The 12,437-nt window shown below is 37.7% G+C and overlaps 1 protein-coding gene across 2 annotated transcripts in view; it reads right to left on the bottom strand.

Annotated features, from left to right (window-relative positions):
* GSNAP (gamma-soluble NSF attachment protein) overlaps positions 1-12,437 on the bottom strand; it is a 76,454-nt gene that overhangs the window by 42,592 nt on the left and 21,425 nt on the right. For both annotated transcript variants that reach the window (XM_010248868.3, XM_088891354.1), the window contains 4 exons: positions 8,074-8,141; positions 7,886-7,970; positions 7,629-7,787; positions 6,612-6,749 (listed from right to left, as the gene is read on the bottom strand). In XM_010248868.3, the coding sequence (XP_010247170.1) occupies positions 6,612-6,749; positions 7,629-7,787; positions 7,886-7,970; positions 8,074-8,141 (450 nt within the window). The remainder of the gene's footprint in view (positions 1-6,611; positions 6,750-7,628; positions 7,788-7,885; positions 7,971-8,073; positions 8,142-12,437) is intronic.

Genomic DNA, 12,437 nt, shown 5'->3' with positions numbered 1-12,437 from the left:
CAGGACTACGTCCATGATCACCTTTTCCCCTGAGTCTACACTTCCATTTTCTGATGGTTTTTCTGGCACACTCAAGTCCAAATCCACACCAGGTGTAGATTCCGGGACTGGATCTGTACAACCAGGTACAACAGAATTAGCACCCAAGGTTCAAAATTTCGATACAATACACCCATACGGGGTGTATCATATCGTATCTTTTAAATCAAGATACGGGAAATGCATAGAAATTATGTGTACCGTATTTTTTATGTGTATCGTACATGTATCGTGTCAATACGGGCCCGTTTCGGACGTTTCGGTGCTGTATCGGGTGATACTCTACCAATACGGGGACGTATCAACCGATACACCACCAAAATGATATGGGCGGAAAATAAAAACAGAATATGAGGAAAGAAGGCTTCTCTCTCCCGAAAAAAACCTTCTCTCCCCCCCTCCCCCAAACCACTCCAAAACATTGAAAAACATACCCAAATTGTTAGATCTACAAAAAAAAAACAAGAAAAACACATCAAAGTTGAAGATTTGAGAAGATTTTTGAAGATTTGGAAAATATTGCGAAAATAGGTGAGTTTTCAACTTTTTTTTTCATTTAATCCTTTTGATTTGTTGTTTCTTTCTTGTTTGAATGCCAAGAAGTGTTCTAATCTTGGTTGATCTACATTTCCCATGTCAAAAATCACAATTTTTTGGATTATATGTGTAGATCTATGTATTTTTATTATGATTTGATATTTATTCTCCAAATATGAATTTTTTATTATTTTATAATTTTTGACATTAAAAAAATAAATAATAATTGATTACATTTTTTTGGTATGTCCATAAGGATTGAAAACTAGATATAAAATTATATATAAAAGAAGTTAATATATTCTATGATATGATTGTATAATTTATGTTGTCGTATGTTTACTATGATGCAGTTCCTCATAAATTCTATTAAAATCAAGCTTTTTAAAACCGAACCGAACAACGAACCTGTCAGGGGTCCAGTTCCTGGATCGAATGGTCCGACCGTTCGAACCGAATGGATGGCCCGTTTTAACAAAAAAAAACAAAAAATTTTAAATTTTTGTTTAAATATAAACGGCCAAACCGTTGAATGGTTCGAATGGCTTGACCGCCCGGGTCAGCGGTTTGCTGACCAAATCAACGGTTTTGGGGGAAATAACGGTTCTGGGGTAAAACGGAACCAATCACCTGACCGGTTCCCAGGTTTTCCAGTCCGACCATCCAGTCCAATCCAATTTTGAAAACCATGATTAAAATATATCAATTTAATGTATATTATCTTATTAAAGCTTGATATTTAGTGTTATTAGTGTATTTTTATGTTGTATTGAAGTTCTTATAGTGTTTCTATGTGTATCCATGTGTATCTATGCGTATCTTAATTTTTCTCTGATACACATGCATATCCAAGGCATATCTGGATACGTGTCTTAAAATTGCCTTTCCGATACACTTGCGTTTCTGATACTTTGAACCTTGTTAGCACCAAGAACAAGGGGATCAACAAAAGAAGGGGAGCATGGGGAAACAAGAAAAGGGGTAGAGACTCCCTGAAAAGGATTAATGTGAAACACTTCCCTGCCTTCCTCTTTCCTTTTGTTATCCTCCTCCAAGCTTCGGGCCACTGATTCATTCTCAGAGAGAGTCATCAGTTTCATCATCCAACAACTCAAAGTTAATCCATCCATCATCATCCATTTCCTTATCCTCAAATTGCTGCCTCGAGTAGCACCGATTGGGCCGATCAAAGACCTTGCCGCTCAAGTCTCCAGATTTTGTTCTAGGTTTCCACCATAGTTTTCAAGGTGTCTAGGCGATTCTGGGCAACACTAGGGCGCCTGGCCGCCTAGTCGCCGCCTAGGTGGGGCACCTAGGCGATAAAAATTTTATAATATAAAAAACTGACTTTTGGCTAGTTTCCTAGTTTTATATACCATTCAGCATGTATGTTAATTGAAAAAATAGAAATTCTATTTATTAAGAACACTAAATTTCCTCTAAAAATGTGGCAAATCATCACATCTAAAAGATAAAAATCTTTTACATATATTAATTTCATTATTTTCGAAAATAATACTACTATAATAAGTATTTAATAGAGCAAATTCATATTAATTAGCAGCTAAAGAAGGTTATTAACTTTATATGATAAATATTCAGGATAGAAAGTAAAACAGAAAAGAAAAACAAGGATGGAGTTTCTGTTAGAGAATAGAAAAAAAGAACTTTATTATTCTATTCTTTCTTTCCTCTTTCTTTTCTTTCTTTTTTTCTTTCTTTCTTTCTTTTTCTCTCCTCAAAACCCTTTGATCTTTTAAATTTCAATAGTAAAACATTAAAACAAAGTATAATTGATATATATAGCATATAATAAAATGTATTAACACATACATTAATAAGATACAGCAATATAAATGATATTATAAAAGGCGCCTGCCTTGTCATTTTTGTTGCCTAGGCAGGAGCTTAGTCGCTTAGGCGGGAGCCTAGTTGCTAAAAGTCAAGGCGTTTGGGTGAGGCGCCCAGCCAAGGGCACCTAGGCGATGCCTTGACAACTATGGTTTCCACTATAAGGATTGCTTAGCCAAACTCCCTAATACAGTCTTCGACTGCGACTCTTTTGGGAACGAAGATAGACCCAGATCATTGTCTATTGGTGCCCCAAGAGTCTTTTACCCCACATGACAACTAAAGGATCCACATGATCCAGTCCCACTAATAACTTTCTCCGGCCGGTTCAGATTACAGATTGGTTTAACCAGTTCCCTGACTAGCTTACACCAAGGTTCTTTTTGTCTGGTTGATATAATTGGTCCGCGAGCCAGCTCAGAAGTTGTCCCCCTTTTTAAAACCTCAAAAAAATAAGGCCCTTCTCTTCCCTTCTCACTTTCAAATAAATTTGAATTCATTCCCATTTTCGCCCAGGCAACGCTTCATCTTCCAGCTTCCAACCAATCACTTTCCCCAGGCAGATTGCCGCTTCCCCTTCCTTCTTCAACCTGTTTCCTACTGCCACGTGAGCGTCCTGTAACCACCTCAGCATCGTTGTCTTCCTCGGTACAACCCTTCCACAACCAGCCTTCTGGTTCAGTCGCCAGCCAGAATGTTTGCCAAATACCATTGGAACAGAGAGCCAAAGAGCATGGGACCTCCTCCGGCCTGATTCCTGAAACTCTAGCACTTACTGCCTGTAGGTGGATGAGATCAAAGTCTTCCATCACACATCCTAACGACCCTGCTATTTCATCAAGGGCCTTCTAGTTCCAAAGGTTGAAAGGCAGCAATACAAGTTTTACTGTGAACATACCCGTCAAGATCTTCTGTTCATTGCACGACATTTGCCAAGTCTCAATCCGGACAAGTCCTTCACCAGTATCAATCAATGAGGGCTCCACCAGACCAACTCCAATGTCTAGAATTGCTCTTGTTTCACTGAAGGGTACCGCCACCACCGAGGACTTGATTTTAAACTTCTCTACAATCAAGTCCACAATCAGTTGGCAGCCCACAATCTTCTTACTAGAAATCAAAACCCACCTCTGCTCCCACACCCCTTTACCAACCTCCATCTTCAACTTCTGAACCATCAGAGAGTTTGAAATAATTAAGTCTTGCTGTTGATTAAGTTCAGCAGAAACAGAGGGGATTGATTTTTCCCCATTCACTGTAGTGGCTTCCTCAACAGCCAACTTCTCTTTTCTTTCGCCTGTCATGGCCTGTTTACATGTCTCTCTTTCTGAAAGGTTAACCAGGTAATCTTGAAGTTTTTTTGTCAGAAGCTTCCATCCTTCAGCCTTCTTACCTTTTGGAAAACAGATTGTCTGCCTCTTCCCATCTCCAAAGAACTCGGTAAGTGCAACAAACAATCCTTTGCTATTACATTTCAACTCAGCTTGGGCAGTTTTTCTAGACAGCACCACTTGATTCTTCCACCCGTTTCTTTTCACGGAGTGGATTGCTCCACGGATCCACCAATGAAGCCTTTCAGCCACAGCATAGCTTCACTGACAAGAAACACAGTGGCCCTCTTCTCTTCTCGAATCTTCAGAGGGCAAATACCAGCAGTTCTGCAATCCTCAAACAAAAACCTTTTTGCTTCAAACTCCATTTCCCTTCTCCACCTGGTGAACCAAAGGAACCCAGCTTCTCCTCCTTCGTCATCTACTCTGAGAAAGTATTACAGTTTCTCCATGCTCTTTGGAAATTAAGAAAATAACCTGTTTACAACCATCTGTTGTAAACAGATATCACTTCAGGCTTTTGGATTGAACCTGACTTACCTTCGGACATGGGAATTAGCTCAACTTTCAATTTGGAGGATCTGTTTCCTTATCGAGGCACCTTCAAGGCTCCTACTCTACCTGCAGGTGTGCCCAATTCTAGGTATTCATTGAGTGATTCTAGGTTAACTCTTTGTTTCATCTCTCCTAATGTATAATCAGCATTACAATTAACAAATGCTATCAAGTTATAGGGAAAAGGAGTTCAATAAACATAGGCAAGAACTGATTCAGGTACATCCCTTTAAGCAACAAGTAACTATAGATCCTTCACAAGTTTATCCAGAGAGAGAAACTCTTCTCTTGATTGATCCCTTCTAGAGTGGATAAAAACCCAACCTAATCCAGCTGCCTCTCACTCACCTTTAAGACCACCCATAAATATCCCTCTGGAGCAATTTTAAAAATTTCCAAGCTTAACCCTAATTTCTAGAATTTTCTCCAACTCCCATTCTACCCAGAATTTTCATCTTTTTGTGCCAAACTCTGTTGAATTACCTTTAAAATAATCACCTCTTACATAGAACTATTCTAAGAATATCTGCAAATGCTTGGTGCTATGGAAAAATGTTGGATTCACAAGCAATGACACAGGTTTGAGTCTGAGAATGGACACCTTGTGCTAAATTCAGAGTGGTTGGAAGATGGATGCGGAGAAGGGATTCAGAGTGGTTGGAAGATGGTGTTCTGAAGTAACAATGGAAGCCAAGTCATTCAAGTTGTAAGAGGAATGGACCAAAGATAGTTGTGCTCTGAAAATCAGAGAGAACAATAAGGCAACAATATTGGTGCCGGAGAAGGTCGTTGTATGGGTGAAAGGATTCATGGATGGAGCTATCAACTCGTTTAAGGAGGAAGGGTGGAAAAATACTATGGCAGTTCCAGGAAAAACCTTTGTAATCGAAGTAAGGAGAAATACTAAGGGGTGGTTCATTACTGTGACTGAGCTTATTGGATTAAGGGGAAAACAGATGATTTGCTTACCGGAAGGTAAAAGGCAGAAAGGTTGGTTGGTCTTTGTGGAGGAGTTGCAGGCTTTCCTTGTGGCTGTGGAACGGAAGAAGAAGAAAGACGAGAAGGCAGTTGTCCAGAATTCAAAAGCTAGTGACCGAAAGGTTCAGATGAAGGAGGGTGTGGTTGGAACCAGTGGGAGTGTAGAGGTGCATGGACCTACTGCTCCTGGTGTGGCAGTTGCCTGCTCCTCTGTACATCAGCAAATTTTGGTGGGTGATGGCACAGATTTTTGGAGGAAATGGCTGGTGCTAGTGGCTGACAGGAGTGTGAAGGATTGGCAGAAGGTTCTGGATACTGTAGCTAAGGAGGTAGATTTGGAAAATGAAGCCAGTTTGTTTCCATTTGCAGAGACGAAGGCGATTCTTGATGTAAGCGACCAGGAGCTTTGTTTCAACACGGTGGTTGTGGATAGCTGCCTCTTTCAGCTTCAGAACTGGAGCCCTCTCTGCAACAAAGTGGAGGTGAAAGAAGGCTGCTTACAGCTGAAGTTGTTAGGTCTTCCCTTCAATCTTTGGAGGGACTCTGTTCTTGAACAGATTGCTCGTTGCTTGGGTGGGGTGCTGATGGAACCAACAAAAGAAGTCTGGGGGCAGTCCATGTTTTGGGCACAAGTGTAATTTTTTTGTTCTTGGGAGTGTTTAGCTCCTTTCGGAAGATAAGAAAGTTTATCTTCCTCTCTGTAATTCTTTTGTGATTAAGTAATGAATTGTTGTTATTGATCAATAAAAAAAAAAGAATATCTGCAAATTTCACACTAAAATTTCTTTTCTGAACTTAATTATTGATTTTCTTGATCACTGGTCAACTTCCTCCCTCCCATATTTCATTTATTCTAGTTTCCCATCGGTTGTGGTCATGACCTAGGCCTGAAGCCCTCCCATTATCTTCCTTGTTAAGCTAGGAAGTTTCTTATTCTTTTTCCTACTTAGGATCTGAATAAAGGCTAAAATTGTTATCTGCATTCTGTTTTGCTTGTTTTAAAATAGGAGTGACGTTTAATGTAGTTCTAAGGGTTTCATCCACATATCCAATGTCCAAAAAGTTGATCTTTTCTTTGTTCAAACAAGTTCCCTGACACCATCCCATGTATCACACAAGTTCACAGTGGTAAAATTTTTCAGTTCAACAAGTTTCATTTGTTTTTCAGGTTTTGCTTTACCTCATAGAAGAAATAAGCTACAAAATTGCAGTGGCTTCACACCCATTGTAGCTATGTATAATTAAAGCAAATCAAAACTTCCACCAACTTAGATGTGAAGTGAAGGTCATCTGTAAACCCTAAAGAAAGCAAGTTCTTACCTCTCAAGCTTAATATAGATGCTTGTTGAAGCACGATATAAATCAAATGCCATTTGTTCTTTACCATCCTCTTCAAGAATGACACAAGCATCAGTAAACATCCGAATAGCTTCCTCAGGAACAGCATTTTCCAGCTCACTATGTAAGAGATATAAAAGCTCTATCAGCATCTTAGTATTTCATGAGAATATACCAACAATGACAGAGTTGACAAGACAAAGCACAATTTCCTTGATCCAGAAATTGACATGATAAACTCTACAGAGGTTTAAAGCAATTATCTATAATGATAACTTGAAAAAGAAAAGAAATAATGACTTAATTGGATAAGGCTAAATATACCATACATTAACATCAAAACCTCAAACAAAAGAACTTGATCCTGCAAACATTTGTCATTCAAAATTCTATGGTGATTTTAGAAATTTTTCCTTCATAAGGATTACTAGGAAAGAACCGAATTATGATTCATCACCACCACCATCTAAGCCTTATCCCAATTATGTGGGGCCGGCTACATGAATCCTGTTTCGCCAGTTCAGGCTCCATGACCATAAGAGCTTGCAAAAGAACAGAAATATGACTAAAATTCAAAAAAAATAAAAGCTCAATGCAATAATCCATTAGTAAAACATCATAAGTAGGGCCCAGTGCTTAATATAATGGTAAAATCTTGAGCAAACAAGATCTGAGAACAGGGGCTCAAGTCTGAAAGTTGACACTTTGTGCCAGAAAAGAAAGAAAAGAGATAACCAACAAAGTTTATGTTTATATCCAGTCCACCCCTCCCAAGACCCCAGATAGCTGGGACCATCATTGGGTATTGGCCCCTTTAACAAAGTACAAAACCACATGAATAATCATCAGACATGCAATATCATATTATGTATCAGTTCCATGAAAGAAATTAAAATGCTTTTTGGATGTTCAGATATAAAATATAGAACAAGTTTTTCAAAATAGAAAAGATACATGCAAAAGCTTGTAAGTTACTAAAGGCAAGAGCCATGTGCACACCGAGCGCCCTTTGCAAGAGCATCTGCTGCAGGCTGTGATCTCCCACACTCAATGTATAATTCAGATGCCCTTCTGTAAAAGTCAGCAACTTCATTCCAGCTGCCTAGTTCTTTTGCTGCAGCACCAGCAGACTCCATATGCTTAGCAGCATCCCAAGGTCTATTAGACTTGTAAAGGGATACAGTTAACAAGCACAGAAATCAAACAATAAAATAAGACCAAGCACAGAAATGTGTTATCCAAGCAAATGAGGATACGATGAAAGCATCTCCTGTCCCTTCGAAGCCTTCTCAAATGCTGTTTTTGCTCTCTCATAATTTTTAGCAATCTTAAAGCCAATAGCTACAAAAAAAAAAAAATACTTATCAGAAAACCCCACTGAACATTAAACAAGTCAAGAAAATTATGAAAAACAAATACATTTACATAAATGGCAACTACCAACCAGCCTGCTCATATAGGAGAGTGGCATTCCTCCAATCAGCACTCCACCGTGTAAGAGTAAGTTTTGTTCTGAGAAAATTAAGAAAAGAAAAATGAAGAAAAAGATAAAATTATAACAATTTCAAGAAAAAATCATAAGTAACAAACATGAACTGAAAGAGATTCTCATACATGTTTTTGTCCACCCATTAAGAAAATCATATTTGTTAGTATAAAAAAAAAACTTACAACCATTCCCCTATTTTGATTTTCTATTTATACCAAAAAATTCTATGTGATAAGAGAAATGACAGAATAGTGGCCATATGGAACCAGCAAAGAGGTTAAGAACTACAAACTCTGAGCCATTACATGATCTAGAACAAACACAATTAACAATTACAAAAGTTATGACCTTGGAGCATGTCCCCTTGATCGCAGATCATGTGGCATAATCATTGGATTCTTTTTTCTTGGGAGCAAAGAGTACACAAGATAAGAGATAGGTAGAGGTGGCAGACAAACGAGGTGATGTTTGTCATGCCAGTCATAGGAGTGTATTTGGAGGTTGGAGAAAGTTTTTGGTGCCATAGAAGTTAGTTTTCATCAGGTCTATCCTTTTTCGTTACTTTTATCAGTAATAACAAGAATTTAGCAAGAAGAAAGTTTTCAAGGTGCCAATGCGAAGCTAGGTGACAGGGGGGCTTCCTTTTCACCTAGTCACCTAGGTGATATTTCAAGGTGCCAATGCGAAGCTAGGTGACAAGGGGGCTGCCTTTTCACCTAGTCACCTAGGTGATGAGTCTTTTAAAATAAAAATATAAAAATCAAGGTGGTCCTCTAGGTTTCATAATGATGAGCAGTAATCATAAACTAATAATTACCATAATTCTCATAAAATAAGTATAACCCTCATATCAAAACATGGAAAATCAACATATTTATGAGAATCAAAAGAAGAAACAAAAGATAAAATATAAAATATAGGGGTTGTGCTCCCTTGTTTTTTCTCAACATATTTATGAGAAGAAATTTCCTCGTTGCTCGTATGTTGATTGGATAAAATCTTCAAGTTCTTTACTTATCAGTTCAAGTCTTAAAGAACTCAAGACTAGGGAGAATGACTAATCAGCCCAGATCAGAATTTTATAGCCCCAAAGTACAGGGTGAATGCATCCTGACCATGAATTGATGCCAAATTCACGGGCAAGATGTAGTTTATAGGGGGGGAGAGGGCTAGTAGTAGGGGGGGGGGGGGGCTGGAATTCAGAGTTCTGCATCGGGTGTATCCGTACTTCTCCGCTCATGACTATGTCCCCAACTAGTATGTTGATTGAACCCAAATAAATAAATAAATAAATAAAAAGAAACTATTATAAGAATTACAAAAATACTATAGACCCACAAAAATGAATAAGTTAGTGCAGTAATATCTATTTTAATAGTATAATATCATAAAGTAAAAATAATAAAATATTATGTGGCACCTAATACAAAAACATGTAGGCACTTGGGCAAGACAACGCTCCAATAGTGACTTCTTGCCTGGGAATTGCCTTGACAACTTCATTAAGAATTAACATGGGGAAATGGAGAAGGAAAAACAAAAACTCAACCCAATCCCCAAAAAAGGCCTAGAAGCCTCAACTGTGCAACAAAACCTCATCCCATAGAAATTAGCATGCCAAGACCCAATAAGTTATGGTTGTCTTTATTCTTGAAGATTTAGTAGAAGAAAGATGAAGAAAAAGAGAGAAGGAAGAAAGAAGGAAAATAGAAAGAAAAGAGAGAACAGTTTATGCAAGAAAGAAATCAAAATAGGGTTGTCACACTTCTCATTCACTTTTGTTAAATTGCATATTAACCACTGCTTAACAAATTGATTAAAATACCCCTATAGCAATACATGCATAGTCTTAACATTTACCCTCAAGCTGAGCATAGATATTCCACACACCCAACATATAAATTATCTTCAGACTTAGGCCTCGTGACTCCCTTCCTGAGCAATCAGCCAATTGAGAATTTGACTTGACAAACAGCAAGTAAGGCCATGTTTGGTTCAATTGTCATTCTTTCTCATTCTTACCCAAGATGAAATTCTAAGATGGAAAGGAATGAGTAAAAATGGGAAGAATGAGATAGACATACAACCAATGAAAGTTGAAACACTAACCTTTTGTAAGTTAACTTCTTAAAAAAAATTAATGTATTAAATTTCATTGGCATAGAAATAATGGCATAGACATATTTCAGATTTTGATAGGTTTTAGCCTTTTTTTTACTTTAATTCTCCTTGCATGCTGAATATTGGTAGTTCTGTCCTGACTTGAAATAAGTATACCTTCTTTGGCTTGGTGGTCTTGTCTTTCAGGCATACGACCAACACCTGAATATGATACTAGGGGATGTTGAAGAAATCATCAAATTGATGATGAAACTTATGAAGAGATTGTTCGGGTATTACATATTGCACTTTTTTTTGTTAATTGTGAAACAAATAACTAAAAATGAATATATGCCAATGATGAGAGTAGAATTTATCACATTTTTATCCCCAAATATTCTGTCTTGCATACTTAATTAGTACTTAATTGGACTCATATTTCTTGTATTTCGGTTCAGGGCATGAAAGAAGGCATCAAGAGCAAAGAAAGGCAAATCGGATGATTTTTCACAGTTTCGACACCGTTCAGTAATCTGGGTCTAACTCGTGTATCCGAACTCCAATTGGGCTGATTCAAGACCCACTGGATAGATATGAGAAAAAGCCACAACTTTCATGTTTTGGGCTTTCGCAGATTCGGCCTGCATCGAAGTCAAATCCGGGCCTGAAGTCGGGGAAAATTCGTAGGAAGGCCCAATCCGCAGCTTAAGCCCAACTTGCAGAAAAGCCTAGCAGCAGCCCAATTCGTAGAGGAGGTCTAATACGAATCCAAGAACAAGAAACTGAGAAGAGTCTTATCAGATCTAAATTTATGATATAATCCCATAAAGATAAAGAGATTGAATTCATTAGATAAAGAGATAAGAGTAGGATTAGACTAGGACTTTCTATTTTTTGAGAGATTAACTTCAAGAAAGAGTAGGAAACCACCCCCTCCCCTTAAGCTATATAAAGGGGTAGGGGGCAGACTAGAGAGGCATCAAGAAGCAGAGGAGCAATCCAGCTATCAAGCAAGAAGTCTGCAAGAAGGAGGTGGCGGCAAGGAGAAGAGGAGATCTCAACTCCAAGGGCGAAACCATGAGTTCTTTCTTTCCTCTTGTTTGTTTTATTTCTGCTAGTATGAACTAATTTATCTGTAGTTAGGGTTGCGGAAAGCCTAATCATATCAATGAATATATTTTTATTCTGATTTATTCAAGATCGTGATTTCCATATAGTCTTTGAATTAACTTGCTTAATGCTATTAGGAGTGACCATCTCTTAATTGATCAGGCGTATGTGAATGAATCAAGAGAGGAATTCAAATAGCTGACCACATAATTCATGGTGTGAATTGAATGGTATATAGGGGTATATGCACATGATTCATCTGAATATAATAGTTTTTCCTTGAACTTAATGCGCTTCTATCTTGAGAACTCTAGTCGAGAGATCGAGGGGTTACCTGATAGAAGTAGTTTTAGTATATCTCGAGAGAGAATATTAAATAAAATTGGAAAGACTTCAGCTTATGGGAATGACAAATTATCTTGGATCTCATCCATTAATATTCATTGGAATGGTTAGGTGGACCGAAAGCCCTAGCGAATTCAACCAATCATACTTCAGCATTGTTACTTCTGCTCTTGTTTTCCTGTTTCTGTTTTTTCATTAGTTCTTATTCTCAAATCTGAAATTCGATTGTCCAAATAATTAGGGAAGGCTGTAGTTCTAATACTTATTTTGTTAAATCCTCGTGGGAACGATATTTTTATACTACTTGATAACTAGTGCACTTGCTAAGGTTATATTTATAGCTATCAGCCAAACCAAAATTATAGAGGAAAATGCAAGGAGATTATTCACTTCCATGTTCCATCAATCTTCCGCGTCTTTCTTTTTTTTCTGTTCAAATATTCTATTGCTTTTTTTTTTTACTTAAACTTTTCCTGCACTAAATTAGTTTGATCTTGTTATAACTTATAACCTTTAGTTTGTTTCCATAGGGTCTTGCTTGGATCTCTGTTTTGGTGGACTAAATTTGGGAGGGGGTGGCATATTGAAATGTTATATAGAAGTCTACTAAGAGACCTCCTATACAATTCTGAAATCCAAATATCTCAATCTCCTTTAGTGATAGTTTAGGCTAACATAGTCCATGTTTTTCTAGCCCTGTATCTATACGTATCAACCAACAGCTTACATACTATGTTATTACTCATCTCCTTTTCTCCTAGGAG

This window comes from Nelumbo nucifera, chromosome 7 (assembly GCF_055504915.1).
Source record: "Nelumbo nucifera cultivar China Antique chromosome 7, China Antique-T2T, whole genome shotgun sequence".
NCBI classification, from domain to species: domain Eukaryota; kingdom Viridiplantae; phylum Streptophyta; class Magnoliopsida; order Proteales; family Nelumbonaceae; genus Nelumbo; species Nelumbo nucifera.
This window is presented reverse-complemented; position numbering and strand designations above follow the sequence as displayed.